At 46.0% G+C, this 22149-nt stretch overlaps 1 protein-coding gene across 1 annotated transcript in view; it reads right to left on the bottom strand.

Annotated features, from left to right (window-relative positions):
• Positions 1–22149, bottom strand: part of LOC126236242 (ATP-binding cassette sub-family C member 4-like) — a 180777-nt gene that overhangs the window by 87873 nt on the left and 70755 nt on the right. Inside the window, exons 6-10 of the mRNA XM_049945385.1 lie at positions 17104–17260; positions 16784–16922; positions 16451–16561; positions 8847–9080; positions 5994–6280 (exon numbers count right to left, since the gene is read on the bottom strand). Coding sequence (XP_049801342.1) covers positions 5994–6280; positions 8847–9080; positions 16451–16561; positions 16784–16922; positions 17104–17260 — 928 coding nt within the window. The remainder of the gene's footprint in view (positions 1–5993; positions 6281–8846; positions 9081–16450; positions 16562–16783; positions 16923–17103; positions 17261–22149) is intronic.

Genomic DNA, 22149 nt, shown 5'->3' on the forward strand with positions numbered 1-22149 from the left:
AGCAAGTGTGGTGTCTGGCGGTGACACCACAGGATGCGTATGAGATTAAGGATATTTCAACATAACGTGAACGACCCAAATGACGAGTACTGTGGCTTTAGCAGCCGCTGCGTAATTTATGTTTCTTTGGTTATCACACTGTTCATGGAAAATAACGCCGTTTCCTTCGGCGTGATTGCGTTCTTGCGCTGACGTAAACTCAAGGTAGATGCGAAACTTTGCAGAATTGTACTGAAACAGAGCGCCAACCTTTTTTCTGTCTATCCCAATATGCGTTACTATTGGTACAGAATCGGCGCGGGGGACTTCTCATTGTCAGCTTCACACGGAAGATCGCTGACCTGTCCCCCGAAGAACGAGTCGTGTTATAGAGTGGTTTTGCTTGTTTCAGTCGCAGAAAAGACTCTGTGCAAAATCTTTTATGAGATAAAATATGTTTTCTAGAGCGATAATTACTTTTTATGAAGCTATTAATCCATTAGTGTGCACTACAGTGTCTGCTTTGTATGAAAGCTTTAAATTTTTAAGGCACCCAAAAACTTCGCCGTGTAAAACTTGCTGTAGTAATCACAATTTTCTAGTAGCTTTCGTCTTTTTCAGGGGCACAATCTGTTGTTTTTTCTTCTTTATGTCGCCATTCACAAAGGCCTGGTAGAGGCGGAAATATGTCCAGGGATGCCTGCTGACTTGGCTGTGCAAAGTATGCCATGTGCTCGTCAAACTTTTTTGAAAGCAGGCGAAAGGCAAAGGTCCCGAGTTCGAGTCTCGGTCCGGCACAGTTTTAATCTGCCAGGAAGTTTCAGCAAGTGAGGGGGCTGGAAACAATAATTTTGGCAAAAGAAGCTCCCTTTTATTACATAGTACGTCATGTGAGTAAAATAGTAGTATATGCGTATTCTAAGAAGACTCTCAGCACGGTCACTGTTTGGAGCAGCTGCGTCGATTGAAATCGAATGCCGTTGATCGGTATTGGCGCCGGTCCAATAGCTACCAACTTTAGACAGCAGATAACGCTATGGTTAATGGGTACAGCATGTCAGTACATAAGACGACTGCAAAAGCAATTACGTATTACCATTCAGCGATCGTTAATCCAGCACATCACTTCTGCTCTCGTAGATGTAGATGCAATAAACAGCGCTGTCTGATAGTTCACGTTAGCAGCGGTCAGAAATCAATTAATACGGGTAGATATCACTTGATTTCTACCGATTCAAATAGTCCCATCAGCCCCTTCATCGAGAGTCTTTTAGGCTGCGCACTGAAGCGAACAGAAGCGAACGAGCAACAGCGAAAGAGAGAGAATTCTCTCTGTTGTGACAGCTAGGCGTACATGCGCAAACGGCATTCGATCGTGTGCGGCTATGAGTCACAGTTGTTCGCTCGAGTTCCACTGGCTATCGGTTTTCCAGGGAACCTTGTAGGAAGTTCACAAATTCTATGATTGTGTGCCAGCAGTACAGAAAATCAGCGAGGTATCGACACATGTGGAAGTAAGGTCACAGCTCAGTAGTTCATGTGGCGTGTGAGGTGGGTTAATGACGTCACAAAATTACCAAATTTCACCAAAATTCTGCCCAGCTCCACCGTGGACCTTTCACACAACTGGAAGCTCGTGACACACCGTCGTAGCCACATTTAACCCCCTGTTTGGCGCCTCTGTGATGGAAGACAGAAACGCGACGCCCAGTGTTGAAATAAAGCGGTTTTCTTATGGATGGCCGAGGATAACATTTCAGTCACGCCACCGCACAGGAGCGACAAGAAAAGGCCTCAAGGGATGGTATGAAGGGCCCCAACGAAACCAACCCTTACCTTGAGACATCGATTCCCGCACATTTCGCGATCGAAACGAGAACTGTCATTGTGATGAGCAACAGGACGACAACTTTTCACGCTGTGACACCCCCGAATGTTTCAACCTTTCTCTGAGTACATTGTGTGACTGCATACCCATTGGACGTGACCATACCCCCTCGGAGTGTAGCACGACTGCAGTTCACGCTCTCGTGTTCAGGCTGGTACCAATAAAGATCATTCAATACCATTCGACGAAATCTGAACGTGATCTAAAGTAACAATGGCTGCTTATTCATTTTCAGTCATCCTGTTTTCTGCCTTCCTGTGGTGTGATGACGGGGTGGGGGAGGAGGGCGGGTAGTGTGCGACATTGACACAAGCGTTAATAAATCAGGAAAGGACCCCTCTAAACTCTCTTCCCCCCCCCCCCCCCCCAATCAACATTTACTGAGAGTTTTTAAAATGTGAAACTTCCTGGCAGATTAAAACTGTGTGCCGGACCGAGACTCGAACTCGGGACCTTTGCCTTTCGCGGGCAAGTGCTCTACCAACTATTTTTTTTTTTTTTTTTTTTTGATCGTTGTGTTTGGTCGTTCTGACCGAACACGCTGAGCTACCGTGCCGGCGTCCAGCTGAGCTACCGAAGCACGATTCACGACCCATCCTCACAGCTCTAATTCCGCCAGTACCTCGTCTCCTACCTTCCAAACTTCACAGAAGCTCTTCTGCGAACCTTGCAGAACTAGCACTCCTGGAAGAAAGTTATTGCGGAGACATGGCTCAGCCACAGCCTGGGGGACGTTTCCAAAGCGTGTTTTTGCAGAGAAAAGCTGCGAAGCAGTCCTAGGCGCCTTCAAGTAAGAAACCACTTGATACGTCGTCGATGCCAGATTGCTGCCTGCAGGCAGCTAGGGCTACTTCGCAGATTTTATCTGTAAAATCACATTTTTGAAAATTCTCAATAAATGTGGATGTGTACGGTATTGCAGAATTGGGGGTGGGGGGTTTTAGAGGAACTTTTTGTTGTTTTATCCACGCATGTGTCAGTGTCGTACCCTTCCCCCTACCCGGCGATGAGGCCAAAAGAGGGCACAAAACAGGAAGATTGAAAATGCACAAACACCCTTTGCTGCTCTGGATAATGTTCAAATTCCCTCGAATGGCTTTGATTGGTGCTTATTGTTACCAAATTGCACACGAGAGCAGAAATTCGGTCGCGCTGCACTCCAACGGGGTGGAGTCACGTTCGGTGGGAATGCAGTCCCACGGTGTCCTCATAGAAGGACTGAAACATTCGTGGTTGTCAACAGTGTCAAAGGTTGTCGAGAACGTCACCCTGTCTCTCATCGCAATTTCAACTGTCGTTTTCGACCGCGAAATGTGTGGGAATCCACGGTGCAAGGAAAGGGTGGTTTCATTGGCGCCCTTTATGCCGTCCCCTGAGGCCTTTTCATGTCATTTCTGAGTGGCATTATCTGAAATGTTTTCCTCGCCCATCTGTAAGAAAACCGCGTTATTTCAATGCTGGGCGTCGCGGTTCTGTCTGTTATCGCAGAGGCGTCAAAACAAGTGGTAAAATGTAAGATGGGATGGACGACCTTCCCATTGGGTGAAAGGTCCACAGTCGTACTAGACAGAATTTTGGTGAAATTTGCTAACAATATGACATCATTAACCCACATTACACGTCACATGAATTTCTGAGCTGTGACATATTTTTGGCATGTGTCGACACTTTGCTATCTGAAGCGTTGTCGACTCCGAAGGTGAGGTCCTAGGCCACCACACTTTTGCACCTTTATAGAGAAAGGTTGTAGGTACCTTTGAGCGAAATTTCAAAGAATGCATCTCAGTAGGAAGCATTTACGGGGATTCGAAAAAGTGGTCCTTTAATTGTGTTGCGCGGGAGAGATACCATACGTGCTTCTGGGATCCAAGAGATTGACGACAGAAATACCGAAAGAAAATGAATATGACTAGCATAAAATTGACAAGGTACTCAAAGGTCCTACGGTGAACGTGAGAAAGACGACAAGATTGTTCATTTTTAGATGCTTGCATCAGGCGGGAACACATTGAATAAACACAAGCTTCGTTATTCTTTTCATTAAAAAGGAAAACCATGCTAATATGTATTATGTTGATTAAAACTGAAAATATGCTAAAGATCTGATCGTTCTAATCACTTAAGTTCATGCTATCTGTAATTACATGGATCATGGATCAAAGTTTTTGTTAATAAATAAAAATGGTTTACCTGGGATCGCGCTGTCTGCCCTCTAACAAAGTGTGTAGGAGATTTTATGAAGTAGCCTATGTGACACAACGTATGTGTAAAGGGGAGTCAAATGAAAACGAGGCAGATGGGAAAAAAAGTAAATAAACTCTTTATTATTTCAAAAGTAATCGTTATAACTGTTAACACATTTATCCCTCGGTGAGACAAGATACGCAGTGACTTTATGGAAAATATTTGCGGTTTCCTGAGGTAAACGATTGTCCCAAAGCGTTCGTCCAAAGCAAATCCACGGCCATGAGTGTCTTTTTTCAGGGCTCCAAAAATGTGGGAACCTCACGGGGGAAGGTTGGGACTATGCGAAGGATGTGTAAGTAAATACGAGTGAAGCTTCTACAGCGTGATCGAAACAAAGGCGGCAACATGTGGGTAAGCATTATCCTGCCAGAAAATGGTGGCGCGCTTGAATTAACGCACAGAGGTACGTGGACACTTTTTAAAAACTGAAGCGCGCCGTCAATCCCAAATGGCCAGGTATGTTGGCGGACGGCAACATTCTATTGTAGGACGGTGGGTGGCTCACCAACTTAGTTATGTGAAAGTCACAACTACAGAGTTTTGCCTCCCAGTGGGTAAATTTCTGCCGACTGGAGACCTCTACGATATGTTCTACAGCGTCAGGCTTGCACCTGGTGGTCAAAATATGAACTAATTTTTTCCAACGTAAATAGGTTCCGCATCAACACATTGGCATACCTACCGAGTTTTGTTGCCATACGATAATTACAGTCCACACATGACCCCCATGAGTAGTTGCACTGTAGTTATAACCACCCACTATAAATATTTAGGGGTAACATTAAGAAGCGATATGAAATGGGACGTTCACGTAAAATGTATTATTAGGGAAAGTGACTGGAAGACAGATTTTTTGGAAGGTTTCTGATGAAATACAATGCATCTGTAAAAGAAAACGTGTGCTAGATGTTAGTTCGACTAATGGTAGTGTAATACCCTCATCAAAACGGTATGAGAACGGGTCCCGAATGAATTCAGAGACGCTCTGCTACGGTCGTAACAGGTCGCTGAGGCCAGTGAGAAACAGTAACAGAAATGTTCGGCCAACTTAAATCGGAATCTCTGCAAGAAGGTGTCATATTCACGAAACCCCGTTGGGTAAATTTAGAGAAACTCTATTCGGAAAAGGCTGTGTGACCATTGTGCTGCCACCATCCTTTATCTCGCGCAGAGATCTTGAGAGTAAGATAACCCGCCAGGGTAGCCGAGAGCGCTAACGCGCTGCTTCCTGGACTCGGGTAGGCGCGCTGGCCCCGGATCGAATCCGCCCGGCGGATTAACGACGAGGGCCTATGTGCCGGCCAGCCTGGATGTGGTTTTTAGGCGGTTTTCCACATCCCGCTAGGTGAATACCGGGCTGGTCGCCATGTTCCGCCTCAGTTACACGGCTCGCAGACATCTGAACACATTCGCACTTCTCCATGAATTAAACTCGACGCAGACAGTTGGGGTACACTAATTCCGTCCCGGAGAGTACGGGGTGGCGGCAGGAAGGGCATCCGGCCACCCCTTAACCATTAACATGCAAAATCCGATTAACGATGGCTGACCCTGCGTAACTGTGGGACAAGGCTCAAGCCATAGATACATAGGTAGATAGATAGATAGATCTTGAGAATAAGGTAGGAGAGAATAGGTCACGTACACAGGCATATAGTCATTTTCTCTTGCTTAACACGGGAATGGAAAACGAATGAAAATCGGAAGTATTGGTACGATTTACCGTCTGTAGCGCACTGTATAGAGGACTGCAGAATACGAGTATGTGTGTAGAGTGAAGAGCAAACCCCGCCTGTTGTTACAAACGAGGTGGTGTAATAGTTGTGGCCACTTAATGTTTGCAGGTGGGAACCTATAGTGTTGTATACAGCAGAGTTACCTGGCGAGGTTGACGCGCGCCTTCTGCCCCCCGGATAGCGAGGTTCCGCGCTCGCCCACGACGGTGAGGTCTCCCTGGGGCAACAGGTCCAGGTCTCGCTGCAGCGCGCACACCCGGATCACCTCTCGGTAGCGCCGCCGGTCGAAAGGCAGCCCGAAGAGGATGTTCTGGCGCACCGTGGCCGCGAACACCCACGGGTCCTGACACGCGTACGACAGCCTGCCGCGCGCCTTGCACGTCCCCTCGCTCACCGTCAGCTCTCCCAGGATTGCTTGCAGCAGGGAGCTCTGGAACAGTGACACGTACAGGTTAACAAATACTAATTTATTGCCAAACAGCAACTATTAACAAATACTTAATTCCGTTTAGCGAAATTGTCACACAGAAGATCTACAGTTTCTCCTTTCAATCGACGCACGAACTCCAAAATTATACATATTGGGATAAGCTACTGCGGCGTAGAAAAGTAAGTAAAATCGCTAAAAAGAGGAGTGGCGAATGGAAGTGATGCGATACCTACACAATTCTCCACAGCGATTGTGAAAGAAATTGCTCCTGTTCCAGCAGCAGTCTGTCCTACATCTCTACGGGAAGGGAGCGTTCCAAGTCATTGCAATAATGCACAGGTTGAGATTTTCACTCTGCAGCGGAGTGTGCGCTGATATGAAACTTTCTGGAAGATTAAAACTGTGGGCCGGACCGAGACTCGAACTCGGGACCTTTGCCTTTCGTGGGCAACTGAGCTACGCAAGCACGACTCACGCTTCGTCCTCACAGCTTAGGAAGGTAGGAGACGAGGTACTGGCGAATGTAAAGCTGTGAGGACGGGGCGTGAGTCGTGCTTGGGTAGCTCAGTTGGCAGAGTACTTGCCCGCGAAAGGTAAAGGTCCTGAGTTCGAGTCTCGTTCGGGCACACAGTTTTAATCTGCCAGGAAGTTTCAATGCGCAGGTTATTCACATTTTCAAGAACGATCATTGAAAAGATACACACAACTATAGCTCTGTATCGCTGACGTCGGTCTGTTGTAGGATTTCGGAACACGTTTTATGCCCGCATATTATGACCACTAATGCGGTGTCGTCGAGTATTGAGAGCGGCGCGAGAAGTATCGACCGCCGCAGAGATACTGCACAACATAGCGGTATCACGATGCACCAATGAGATACTAGGAAAAAGCCATGTCTTCCGCAGTTACCGAGGTGCCACCGCCGAGCCTCTGCTCCGAAATAACGTCACGAGAAGCCAGGAGGACAGTTCTCTTCGAGGTCGGATCCTGCCCACTTCCAGGAAGTTCCTGGCGGAGTAACGTCGTTGTCCGGTTTACTTGCCGTGAAACACCGATGTCAACCGTCAGGGGGTGAAAAGACTTCCGCCTCCGTTGAACTGTGCCTACGCGGCAATGCTATTACAACTGTGTCAACAAGTTTCAACGAGCTTGCGTTTTCTGGTAGCTGTATTGAAGCCACAATACGGACACTCTGATCTTGTATCAGTTCGCCACTCAGTTATCGTGGCTCGTGTGGTGTGTTCTGAACCGCAAGTCCACGTGTGCAGTTTCATAGCTACAGCCGGGCCTGGAGTGCAAAGATAATTTTTGTTGTAATTAATAAAGTATTACGTATTCAGAGTGTTCTAAGTAACTGTATTGCCATCTCAGTGTCCAAGAAGTTGGACACAACAATTAATATCACAACATATAGATGTAGACGAAGTCATCCCAAACAATACCGCTCATCACATGTTTCATACGACGCAAAGTGTCAACGGAAAGCGTCAGTTTGTTTCCTGTTAGAAACAGAATTATTTTTGAAGCTTAATTTTACGTGCCTATTCGGTAGAGTGGTCCCAGATTAGTGTAGTGCCATATTCGTTTTATCGATATGTATTAGTGGGGCCATTAATACATGAAGAATAACCAGTACTCCAGCAGCCACTTGCGTGTCGCCCTGGCCCGCGCAGGGTGCAGTCGCCAACAGCAGCGTTACTCGGTCAGGTTGATTTCTGGTAGTTGTTGGAAATACAGTAATTTCACGAAAATTTGAGCTGAAGAAGTGTTTGAATATTTAATCTCTCAAGGCAGCTGAGGATTATGGTTTCTGATACACGAATTGGAGGCTAAATTTTAATATACTCAGTTGAATAGTGTAGAAACGACTGAACGCTAGTATCGAACACTGCAACTCCAAAGTCAGGGGAGCGGTAGAAAGCATTGGTTTCAAGAATATTCACTTGATTGTCCCAAATCTGATTACCAAGAACCTCCAAAAGAAAACTCAAAAAGCAAAATTTTCTTTACTGACAAAGCTTCCACGGCCAACATCAAATTGAATTAACTCCTGTTGCGGATTAGGTCACGTTATTTTGCATCCAAAACCACTAATGAAACCGACGTTTCGACGTCCTTGCCGTGGTCCTTCAGGGCGGCTAAACTACTGGTTCCTGAGGATAATTTTCTTTATATATTGACGTATTTCGTTTGTCACTTCTAGTTTCTGGGAAATGTCACGTGAATATCGAAATACGACGGTGTATAGAGTAGACCATCCTCAGAAACCAGCAGCTTAGTCCCCCCCCCCCCCCCCCCCCAAGAGGACAGCTGAAAGGATTGTCGAAACGTCGGTTTTAATAGTTGCTTCAGTTTCAGAATGAAGCGGCCTAATGGTCGAAAGGAATTTACTCAAATTAAAATGGTATTTTCACTAGACTAGAGTTCGAAGTTCTCCGTTCCGTATCTTTGCTCGTCAGCCTAGATGAAACTGCAAGTAACGGTAGAGACAAGTGGAGGGCAGATGCGTGCGCTGACTGGCGGCACACAGAGGCGCTTCCTCCTGAGATGACGTTCTGCACCGTACCTTGCCGGCGCCGACGGGCCCGGCGACGCCCACCAGCTGTCCGCGGTGCACGCGCAGGTCCACGGCGTCCAGCGTGTTGTCGCTGAGGCTCTCCACCCACTTGGCCGTCACCCCCTCCAACTGGACCGCAACGTCGTCTACCTTCTCCTCTTTGCCTTCCTTGTGGTCCACTCCGTTCAACAACACGCGGGACTTTGTTTCTGTTTCAGCGATCTCTTCATTCGCCAGGAATTCCTGTGTGAGAACAACATATAATGTATAATCGTTATTACGTAAATTGTCAAAATAGTCTACATCTAGGGTAGTTAACCGACGTTTTTGAGCCACTAATTATTAGAGGGACTACTGTTTCACGAGGAACCCGAAACACTTAGAAAATATGGTACGTCCAGGAACGAACAATTAAAATACATGCATACATATGTCACCTTGACTGAATCAGTTTTTTTTACTATTTTCTCTCTCTGCGTAGCATCCAATATGCAAGTTAGTTGAAGCTATGTGAAGTTGAAAATTAGGTGAAATTTTTAGTCTGTAACGTTGTCAGATATTTTCTCACTACCATATGGACTCTAGACCGTGGCAATGATTGCTGTAGGAACGGTGTTTTCGACGAATGGTAGACAAACGGGCATCTGTGCCCACGGAAAACATCGCAGTCAGGCACATAGGGAGAAATGGAATTCCGTACATCCGTAAATTGGCCTCTTAACGTCCCAAATCAGTGCTCACAATTGCCATAGCTTGCAAAATGATCGTTTAAATCGGTTCCTTTGTAACGGGACGGCCGATTTCCTTCCCCACTCTCCCCTAATCCGATAGAACCGATGACTTCGCTGTTTGGTCCCCTCACCGGAATGAACCAACTAACCATCCTTTTTTGTAAATAAAGGAAAAATCATTATCGTTTGTATCGTGATCTCGAAGTCTTTTAACGTTTTGACATGGCACTTGTAAAGCAGCGGATCCAATGTGCACAGAAGCGTTCGTAGCTGTATTTTGCATGGACCACGGTGTCTCGAGTTCGATTCCCGGCCGGACCGGGGATTATCACTGCTCGAGGACTGGGTTTCTGTGTTGTCCGCATCATTTCAACACCATACGTGAAAATGGCGAGACTGGACTTTTTTTGATTGGGAATTTGTACGGGTGCGGATAACCGCGCAGTTGAGCGCTCCACAAATCGAATATACACTCCTGGAAATTGAAATAAGAACACCGTGAATTCATTGTCCCAGGAAGGGGAAACTTTATTGACACATTCCTGGGGTCAGATACATCACATGATCACACTGACAGAACCACAGGCACATAGACACAGGCAACAGAGCATGCACAATGTCGGCACTAGTACAGTGTATATCCACCTTTCGCAGCAATGCAGGCTGCTATTCTCCCATGGAGACGATCGTAGAGATGCTGGATGTAGTCCTGTGGAACGGCTTGCCATGCCATTTCCACCTGGCGCCTCAGTTGGACCAGCGTTCGTGCTGGACGTGCAGACCGCGTGAGACGACGCTTCATCCAGTCCCAAACATGCTCAATAGGGGACAGATCCGGAGATCTTGCTGGCCAGGGTAGTTGACTTACACCTTCTAGAGTACGTTGGGTGGCACGGGATACATGCGGACGTGCATTGTCCTGTTGGAACAGCAAGTTCCCTTGCCGGTCTAGGAATGGTAGAACGATGGGTTCGATGACGGTTTGGATGTACCGTGCACTATTCAGTGTCCCCTCGACGATCACCAGTGGTGTACGGCCAGTGTAGGAGATCGCTCCCCACACCATGATGCCGGGTGTTCGCCCTGTGTGCCTCGGTCGTATGCAGTCCTGATTGTGGCGCTCACCTGCACGGCGCCAAACACGCATACGACCATCATTGGCACCAAGGCAGAAGCGACTCTCATCGCTGAAGACGACACGTCTCCATTCGTCCCTCCATTCACGCCTGTCGCGACACCACTGGAGGCGGGCTGCACGATGTTGGGGCGTGAGCGGAAGACGGCCTAACGGTGTGCGGGACCGTAGCCCAGCTTCATGGAGACGGTTGCGAATGGTCCTCGCCGATACCCCAGGAGCAACAGTGTCCCTAATTTGCTGGGAAGTGGCGGTGCGGTCCCCTACGGCACTGCGTAGGATCCTACGGTCTTGGCGTGCATCCGTGCGTCGCTGCGGTCCGGTCCCAGGTCGACGGGCACGTGCACCTTCCGCCGACCACTGGCGACAACATCGATGTACTGTGGAGACCTCACGCCCCACGTGTTGAGCAATTCGGCGGTACGTCCACCCGGCCTCCCGCATGCCCACTATACGCCCTCGCTCAAAGTCCGTCAACTGCACATACGGTTCACGTCCACGCTGTCGCGGCATGCTACCAGTGTTAAAGACTGCGATGGAGCTCCGTATGCCACGGCAAACTGGCTGACACTGACGGCGGCGGTGCACAAATGCTGCGCAGCTAGCGCCATTCGACGGCCAACACCGCGGTTCCTGGTGTGTCCGCTGTGCCGTGCGTGTGATCACTGCTTGTACAGCCCTCTCGCAGTGTCCGGAGCAAATATGGTGGGTCTGACACACCGGTGTCAATGTGTTCTTTTTTCCATTTCCAGGAGTGTATATACCTTGCGCACTAGATATAGTGTTGCTGCCCGCAGCTGCCGAAGTAGAACTTGCCGCGCAGCGATCCGAAACGCAGAGGTCGACCGTCCCGCGGCAAAGAGATTCCAGAGTGCTCTGCTCGTGTAGGCGAGACAGTAGTTATGCTGTCCGTGCGCGGCACAAATAACCAGCGAGACGTATCTTGCCTGATACAGCTCTACAGCGCAAAAGAGGTGTTGCGGAACCGAAAGAACGGAAACTAGCACAACAAAAACACACGTGAGTAGGCCTGGTGGGACATCAGCAAAATGATGATAATTCAAGAACTGAAAAAGAAATTGACGATTTTATTTATTTATTTAATTTATTTATCTACTTATTTATTTAATCTGATCTGATTTACGGCCATTCAGTCCCTCTCATCACGCAGAGCTGCATCAAACCAGTCTCAGGACTGAAGACCACAACAACAACAACAGTCCCTCTCATACATCGGCCAAGGGTTTCAGACATACAGTGTATATTACACCACAGTGACCTAGGAAAATAATAATTTTATCGTGACAACTAGTATTAAAATTGAGCGCCCGCAGTAGCTGTGTGAGTAAAGTAGACTACGAATCAACAAAGTTAATACTGGAATTACTTGTACTACTGCAGCTGCTAATAGTGATAATAGTAATACTACTACTACTAATAATAATAATAACAATAATAAGCTAATAATAATAGCAATAATGCAGAATTATGAAATTAATAACATTAATTATAATGACCCATAAAAGAAGAATTTAGAGCTCAATAAAATAGATGTTTTCTGATATAGAAAGTTCTGGGAAAAGGAAATTTAAGGAGACGTCATCGGCTAAGGATACTGGGAAATGAGGAAGATTAGGTTGGAAAGATACGTATATAAGGGGTGCGTGCAGCGACAATGGCAATCTTTTTGTTACTTTACTGGATATGTAATTAACTGTCTTCTGAAGCTGGAGATGTTATTTAGTAATATAATGCAGGAGGTTGTTCCGGAGTCGGTTTCCTATTACTGAGATGTACTTCGAGAACGTGACTGAACGATGGAGCGGGACAGAAAGGATGTTGCTCTGATGGGGACGGATGTTTCTACGATGTAGTTCAGACAAGACCATTAAGGTCGAGGAGAGAATGAGGGACAGTGTTCATTGATAAAACAGTAGAAAAGACAGAGGTAAGGAAATGTCTGTGCTTGTCTGCACGCAGCCAGGATAGCTGTGCATTCGATGGTGAAATGTGATCAAAGAATAGAATATCACAGATATAACGAACACAGCATTGACAAGCAGTTTCTGGGGCCGTGAGCTTTACTGAGAAAGGCCTTGCAGGATTATATCGCTACAGTCAGTAACTGGAAGCGTAAGTCTGTGTACAAGTTTCTTTTTCAGGCCAGAAGGGAAGATCTTTTTATACTTTTGTAGGGCATGGAGACTTGCTGATGCCTTCTTTCACGTTACAGTTACGTACTCAGTCCAATTTAGATTTTCATCTACTATGACTCCTTGACTCTTTGCTGAAGGAGAGAAGTTGATATTTGTCCCATTTAGATGGTTCAAATGGCTCTGAGCACTATGGGACTGAGGTCATCAGTCCCCTAGAACTGAGAACTACTTAAACCTAACTACTTAAACCTAACATCACACACATCCATGCCTGAGGTAGTATTCAAACCTGCGACCGTAGCGGTCTCGCGGTTCCAGACTGTAGCGCCTAGAACCGCACGGCCACTCCGGCTGGTGGCCCACTTAGAGTTAAAAATTGTAGGGATTCTCAATATTTCGGGTTTGTGAGCCTAGAATGACCAGCCAGTACCCCTTGGGTTTTGGACGGGTTCAATTTAACCCTAGGAAAGAGACAGGAACTTCTTCTCGTTGGTAATGACCTATCGAAACTGCGTCTCTACTTTTCTTATTTTTGGCGCGATTATCACATTCAACTGTTCGAAATCATGTAACGACAATCTCGTGAAATTATGTTTGTTGCTTTGTGATTGAAATTGCTGATAACAGGTACGCAGAACGTTTTAGCACACATCAAAGTGGGCGCCATTTGACGTGCGGGTTGTGTTTGGGCGAAACTATAGCTTTCTCCACACTTTTCGAAAACTTAGCTGGAGTGGTTAATCATATCCCCTTCGTAATTCAGCAGTCAGAGAGGTGACGCAGTCTCGTTGAGCTTCTCGAAACACGATTTCGCTGGCCATTGGGGCTCAGTTCGAAGCAGGACTCATCAATGAAGACAGTTCTACTCCAGTCAATGGGGTTCTGGAGACGCCCCGGATAGCGGTGGGATAGCATACCGACTGTCGCACGCACTACAGCCCGACAACAAAAAGTGACGGTCTGGGGAGTGATTTGTTTTAATAGCAGGATCCCTTTAGTTGTTACCCGCGACTCAGCGTTAAGTCGACGATATTATAATGCTCGTTTTGCTACCCATCATGGCAAGCCACACTGGCTTACATTTCAGCAAAGGTAATGCCCGCTGGCACACGGTGAGAATTTCTACTGCTTGTCTCACTGCTTGCCTAATCCTAGCTTGGTCAACAAGGTCACCGCATGTCTCCCCAATTGAGAGCGTTTTGGAGCATTACGGGCTGGGCTCTCCAACCAGTTCGGGATTTTGACGATCTAACGCCCCAGTTGAACAGAATTTGCCACGATTTGCCTCAGAAGGACATCCAACAACTCTATCAATCAATTCCAAGCCGAATAATTGCTTGTACAAGGGCCACAAATGGACCAGCGCGTTATTGACTTGCTCAATTTGAGAAGCTCTTTGTCTTGAGTAAATCATTCTCTTTTCTGAAATTGTAATGATTTGTTTGTCTGTACATCTACGTCACATCCAACAATTTCCGCCCCATTCGGATAATTTCATCGTGATGCGTCGTTTTTTATTCCCTTAGAGTGTAATTATAAAATTAATGGATTACAACTTCCACCGTTTTTCACTTGTTTACACGTGCTTCCACGATGAGAGTAATAAGGAACTATGGATCTTCAGTGATCGCACCTCAGTTGTTCCCATTTGTTGTTTTACTGTTTCCTGTTGACTCTTGAGCAAATAATGAAGGGTACCACTTCTTTGTGAAGTGGCAAGAACGCAATCATAGGCGTGCGTGATTCCAGTACTCCTTTCAAGGCAAACTGAGAAAGGTGAAATAAGGGAGTTACAAAGCTAAAAACCAGGAAAAGGTTTTTGTGCAACGTATTGTCACCACACTGAGTTTGATAATACACTGTTGCAATAAATTTCGAGCTGACATGTTGTGCCTTGTGATTAACTTCCCATGCATGGTGTTCTCAAGTGATGATAAGGAACACTGTTCTTGGAACGACGGAGTCGGAAGTTAAGAAGGCAAACGGGTTGTGGGATAACTTTGCAAATATTTGTCTATGCGCTCTAATAAATGTACGAGGGTTGGAACCTTAATAGTGGCAACTACTTATTTACAGTTCGTACAAAATAGATACGAACAAAATAGATACATACAAAATAGATACGTGTTTCAAAGTTTTGCTGACCTTCAAAGTAGTCACCAGCCTTGTGTATAACCCGTTGCCAGCGATGTGGAAGTCGTAGGATACTCTTAGCAGTGCCAGTTAGGTTTGATAGTTCGAGCTGCCCGGTTTATTGTCCGACGAATTTGTAGCAGTTCTGAAGCGAATGCCGTGAAGTGTTTCCTTCAGTTTAGAACTCGAGTTGAACTAATGAGGGCTTCAGTGAGGGAATTGCAGTAGGTAGTATAGCACACAGCTGCCCCATCAGTCAGACAAATCAGTAACAGCTTGCACTGTACGTGCTTGAGCATTGTCCTGCAAAATGATGGTCATGTCTTTCAGAAAGTGTCATCACTTCTGTCTCTATTCTGTTCATTTTTGGAACAGGACCTGTGACCAGCTTCAGCCAACAATTCTCGCTGCCTGAGGCATTTCTGGAGCAACCCTGGGGTTTTTCGAAAGCGTCAGATTGAACTCTGTGCGACGTTGGTAGTCCCGCATAAAAATTGGGAGTCGCCTCAAAGAACAAGTGTTGCAGACATAGCACATTGCGCAAGTCGCGTGAATAAATAAATTTTCTACTGGGATTTTCACTTTCGTCAGCAGACCAACTTAAAATTCTCATTTTCACTTGCAAATTTCTATTCGACAATTTTCGGATCAGGTTTACCTTCGTCATCGCTGCAAGTTTACTTCACATTACAGAAGTATGTTGCATATGTACCACGTGCGATCCGATTGTCATTGGAATACCGGCGAGATACATATAACGATGTCACGAACTGCACGGCCCTTCCTGCCGGAGGTTCGAGTCCTCACTCGGGCATGGGTGTGTTGTCCTTAGCGTGAGCTAGTTTAAGTTAGTTGAAGTAGTGTGTAAGTGTAGGCATCGATGACCTCAGCAGTTTGGTCCCTTAGGAATTCACACACTTGAACATATAACGAGAAGACATACGACGGAAAGGAAACAATAATCACTGTATACTTCCGTGTGTGTGTGTGTGTGTGTGTGTGTGTGTGTGTGTGTGTGTGCGTGTGCGTGCGTGTGTAAAGCGTGATGTAACCACTGAGAGTAATTTGCGAGTGGATCGACTACTATCTTCGTTTGCAATTATAATGAGTGGGATGAGCTATTTGTGTTGTGCCGACATGGTTTTCTACGGCAAGGCTGCGCCTTACCCCCTCCACTGTCACTTATTACAACTGGGTCTCTCCTCCGTCTTAATGACCTCGATGTCGGCCAAACGCTCCAGCCTTCCTTCCTTACTTCTTTGCATGTCTCATTCAAATCATGAGTAAATAAGAAGTTTGTTAAGTCATCTGTCTTGCTTCGTGAAAAGATAAAAATAAACATATCGAAAACCTAGCGGATGAGTATTTGTTACTGTTTGGTCTACCATTTGGAAGGATATATGTGTTTACCACTATATGCGAAAACAATGCACTCAGTAATTATCATTGTGTACTTACCTCGATTCTCCTGACTGAAACGAGCACCTCAGCTAATTCAGCTATGCCTCTAACGAAAACCATGGACATTGTCTGAGCCAAAACATTGAAGTAAGTCAGAACAACGAACACCTGAAACATCGTGCACATTGGCCGGTTAGATAGATATGTACAATAGAACTCGTTCTTTGGAGTTATGAACCTGTAACTGAGAGGGCGCATTCCAGTTAGATAACGACTTTGGGCTGCTTTATGCAAGTATAGTATGGGGATATTTGGGAAACATGCACATGTAACTCAACTTTTCAATGCTACAAAATTAATTTTCATTTGAAGGAAATGCTTTTGATTTACCTTGTCTGCTGTAAGGTCGTTTCCCGTTAGAACAAACGTGATCAATGAGCAACACAGTGCGACTCGGGTGGTGCATAGGTTGAATGACATAAAAATTCCACGTATGTAGGATGTTTTAATGATAACCTTCAGCTCCAGCCTGAAAAATACGATATTTTAATTTGTGCCATCATATCGGAGAGGTGTACTCGATGAACGTAAGGGATTTCTAACATGACATCACATGAGGCAGCGGTCATTAATGATGCAGAACTGATAGTCGTGAGTGGCATGAATGGCAGCTTACTCACACTAAGATAACGCGCGGAGCGGTTACTTACTTTCTGGCCAGCTCAATTAGCTTAGCGAAAGGTTTCTCCCAGGCGTACATCTTTATCACTTGCATTCCAGAAATGATCTCATCCGTGAGACGGACTCTCTTGTCTGTTTTTAGCGCCGTCTGACTACGGTATTTCGATGAGAGCTTGCCCAGATACGCTGAAAGATAATTTTGACATGATATTTAAACGTGTGATCTATTAGCTGTTAAACGACGTTAATGATAGCTCTGACACTTCAGATACAAGTTTTTATTTATAAATGTTGACAGTGTTGCGGGAGTCATTAACAGATAAAACTAATGAAAATATACATACACTCCTGGAAATTGAAATAAGAACACCGTGAATTCATTGTCCCAGGAAGGGGAAACTTTATTGACACATTCCTGGGATCAGATACATCACATGATCACACTGACAGAACCACAGGCACATAGACACAGGCAACAGAGCATGCACAATGTCGGCACTAGTACAGTGTATATCCACCTTTCGCAGCAATGCAGGCTGCTATTCTCCCATGGAGACGATCGTAGAGATGCTGGATGTAGTCCTGTGGAACGGCTTGCCATGCCATTTCCACCTGGCGCCTCAGTTGGACCAGCGTTCGTGCTGGACGTGCAGACCGCGTGAGACGATGCTTCATCCAGTCCCAAACATGCTCAATGGGGGACAGATCCGGAGATCTTGCTGGCCAGGGTAGTTGACTTACACCTTCTAGAGCACGTTGGGTGGCACGGGATACATGCGGACGTGCATTGTCCTGTTGGAACAGCAAGTTCCCTTGCCGGTCTAGGAATGGTAGAACGATGGGTTCGATGACAGTTTGGATGTACCGTGCACTATTCAGTGTCCCCTCGACGATCACCAGTGGTGTACGGCCAGTGTAGGAGATCGCTCCCCACACCATGATGCCGGGTGTTGGCCCTGTGTGCCTCGGTCGTATGCAGTCCTGATTGTGGCGCTCACCTGCACGGCGCCAAACACGCATACGACCATCATTGGCACCAAGGCAGAAGCGACTCTCATCGCTGAAGACGACACGTCTCCATTCGTCCCTCCATTCACGCCTGTCGCGACACCACTGGAGGCGGGCTGCACGATGTTGGGGCGTGAGCGGAAGACGGCCTAACGGTGTGCGGGACCGTAGCCCAGCTTCATGGAGACGGTTGCGAATGGTCCTCGCCGATACCCCAGGAGCAACAGTGTCCCTAATTTGCTGGGAAGTGGCGGTGCGGTCCCCTACGGCACTGCGTAGGATCCTACGGTCTTGGCGTGCATCCTTGCGTCGCTGCGGTCCGGTCCCAGGTCGACGGGCACGTGTACCTTCCGCCGACCACTGGCGACAACATCGATGTACTGTGGAGACCTCACGCCCCATGTGTTGAGCAATTCGGCGGTACGTCCACCCGGCCTCCCGCATTCCCACTATACGCCCTCGTTCAAAGTCCGTCAACTGCACATACGGTTCACGTCCACGCTGTCGCGGCATGCTACCAGTGTTAAAGACTGCGATGGAGCTCCGTATGCCACGGCAAACTGGCTGACACTGACGGCGGCGGTGCACAAATGCTGCGCAGCTAGCGCCATTCGACGGCCAACACCGCGGTTCCTGGTGTGTCCGCTGTGCCGTGCGTGTGATCATTGCTTGTACAGCCCTCTCGCAGTGTCCGGAGCAAGTATGGTGGGTCTGACACACCGGTGTCAATGTGTTCTTTTTTCCATTTCCAGGAGTGTAGATGCACAAAAAACATTCGATTCTGGCGCCTTTTCGTCATGTATTACATATCAAGAATTAGATCACTAGACAGATCAGATAAAATACAGTACATAAATGGCAGAACTACACATACAAGACTGTTTACATAAAATTTTGCCTCACTGTAGCTTTTAAATTGTGTAATATGTCTGAGAAATAAGGAAAACATTACTGTTTGTGTAGACGTAAAGAGAACATCTACCATCTATCTGCAAAACCTCTACACAATGTACCGGTCTATGAAAGGGTCTTTTGACAATCTCCGTTGACGATGATTATGAGAAGATAAAATGTCATACTCATAGTGTGCGGTAAAGAAACCTTTCTTTTTACATCCATGGTTGCAGACGCACAGAACTAAATAACTGAAATCGAGCAGGAAGTAACAAAGGACTATTAGAGAAAAACTGAAAATATTAGACTCCTGCAAAGGAAATAGAACACCTTGAAGAATTCAGGCAACGTAAATAAACTCATACTTCTAACTTAAAAGAAAAACCATACGTGTTGGAATAAATCTGTGTTGTGTAATACTTATCAGGTATTATTTTTCCCTGTGCAATGTAATCTATCACAAAGAGACTTTAGCATCCTTTGATGTAGTGGCCATTGTCTTTCTATAAGGGGCTGTCAAAAGAAAACGAGACAGGTGGGAAAAAAGTAATTAAACTGTTTATTATCTCAAAAGTAATACATTTATCCTACTGTTAGAGAATATGGTCACTGCCTTCGTGGAAAAATGTTGGCGGTTGCCTATGGAACCATGGTTGTACCCAGGCGTTCACCTCTTCGTCCAAAGCAAGTCGATAGCCATGGATGTTCTTCTTCAGGGCTCTAAAAATGTAGTAATCGAATGGAGAGAGATCGGGGCTACACGGAGGATGTGTAAGGGCAACCTAGCGAAACTTCTGCGCGTAGACGAAACAACCTTGGCAGCATGTGGAACTGCCCACATGTTTCGAGTACGTTGCAGAAGTTTCGCTGGGGAGCACTTAAACATCCTCCATGGAGTCACTATGTCTCCTCTTGCGATTTGCGTACTTTTGGAGTCCTAAAGGAATACATTCGTTGCCGTCGACATGTTTCGGATGAACAGGTGCTCGCTCGGATACAATCCGTATGGCTGTTACGTTTGGAATAATAATCATTTCATTTACTTTTTCCCCATTTGTCTCGTCTTGATTTGGCAGCACCTTATAGAAGCTGAAATAGACTTTCCTGTTTTACTGCAGGTTCAAATGGCTCTACGCACTATGGGACTTAACATCTTAAGTCATCAGTTCCCTAGACTTAGAACTTCTTAAACCTGACTAACCTAAGGGAATCACACACATCCATGTCCGAGGCAGGATTCGAACATGCGACCGTAGCAGCAGCGCGGTTCCAGACTGAAGCGTCTATAACCGCTCGGTAACAGCGGCCGGCTTTACTGCAGGATCCCACTGCTTTGAGTGAAGTCTCGTTCCTCGCAAGAAGTGGTGGATTCACGCAGCATCCAAAATAGTAAACTGGCGCACAAAGCCAGTAAAATGCTCATTAAAACGTCCCAAACGATACTAAGACGTTCATGCACCAATAATCGCCGGTTACTCAATTCCACACATCGAACGTTTTCGATTTTTCATGTGTGACTGCAGTTTTGGATGTTCTTCAGTTGGATCATCTTCACGAAAAGTATAACCATGTCTGGTTTCAGCCGCGCGGGGTAGCCGCGTGGTCTTGGGCGCCTTGCCACGGTTGCCCCCCCCCCCCTCCGGTCGGAGGTTCGAGTCCTCCCTCGGGCATGGGTGTGTGTGTTGTCCTTAGCGTAAGTTAGTTTAAGTTAGATTAAATAGCGTGTAAGCCTAGGGACCAATGATCTCAGCTGTTTGGTCCCATAGAAACTTACTACCACCCGTCTGAATTTAGCTGTCTATTTGTAAAGTACTGCAAAGCAGGAATGTATTTCATATAAACCTTCATCTAATTTAAACGAATTTCCATCGGCGATAAACTGTTCAAAAGAAATATATGATAGATTAGTATTCCAGTTAATCCATTTGAACGACACACACAGGATACGACTTTTCAAAATGCGTGTAAACAAAACTATTCCGTAGATCAAGTGTACTCTTGACATTTGTTGTTGTCAAATATAGATCAATAAAATAAAATTTCATTGATGGCAGCGCCAGCTCTGGTGTAGCCCAATAATCTTTCACCTTTTCGTTGTATAGCCAACAGAGATGTATAATCAAATAAAATATCACTGGGTTAAGACATATTTTGAATAAAAATGAAAGCAACTGAAGGTAAGTAATTTGTTACAGACTGAGTAAAAGTGAGCTACACCTACAAAGTAGAGTTACAGAATAAATATTTTGTACTTGTCACCCACAGTTAGCTGGAATGGCAGAAATAAGCGAATAACAAACCGGGAAAAGTTCGTTTTTCTTAAGGTTAATGCAGTCTGTTTCATTTTATGTCTGATCATTATAATCGGCTATGTTGCCATTAAAATGAGCGTGTCTAAGGATCGTGGAATGTAAGTGGCGAGGCAGGAAAGGAACATGATTTGGAGCGGCTTGGAAATAAATCATTCGCTCGATTCCGGAAATAGGAAGTAGGGAAAGTGTTCTGGACGAGCAGTTTGTAATGCTACAACGATTCGAGACGACAGTAACACAACGGTCACTGAACTAGCATCAGCAAACATGCGTGTTCTTGAACATATTGCATTTGAGTCAAGCTTACACTTTTAGGTAAGATACAATGCAAGTTGGTGGATGTTGTGTCCAGGTCCTACCGTCCAGACACAACGAGGTAGCTAGGTGCACGCTAACTAACGCAGACGGGCCTGAAGTTCTGGAACATGAGACTTATTAATGAATAAGAAGAAAAGTACATAGAGGTTGGTTACTTAACTTTAATGAATCCTTGGAATACATCTCTCTTGAATATTCGTTAGCTATAATCACTGATACAAATGGCGCCTTGCTAGGTAGTAGCTATGGACTAAGCTGAAGGCTATTCTATCTGTCTCTCGGCAAATGAGAGGAAGACTTGGTAGGTCTAGTCGCAAGCAATGTCGTCCGTACAACTGGGACGAGGTCTAGTCCGTGTCTTGTGACCTGCCATGTGGTGGCGCTAGGTTTGCGATTACACAGTGGCGACACGCGGGTCCGACATGTACTACAGGACCGCGGCCGATTTAAGTTACCACCTAGCAAGTGTGGTGTCTGGCGGTGACACCACAGTGGAAGTAGTTATGTAGTCCCGAGAAGTAATTGTGTTACTTCGACTAGAAT

The sequence above is a fragment of the Schistocerca nitens genome, chromosome 2 (genome assembly GCF_023898315.1).
Source record: "Schistocerca nitens isolate TAMUIC-IGC-003100 chromosome 2, iqSchNite1.1, whole genome shotgun sequence".
Lineage (NCBI taxonomy): Eukaryota > Metazoa > Arthropoda > Insecta > Orthoptera > Acrididae > Schistocerca > Schistocerca nitens.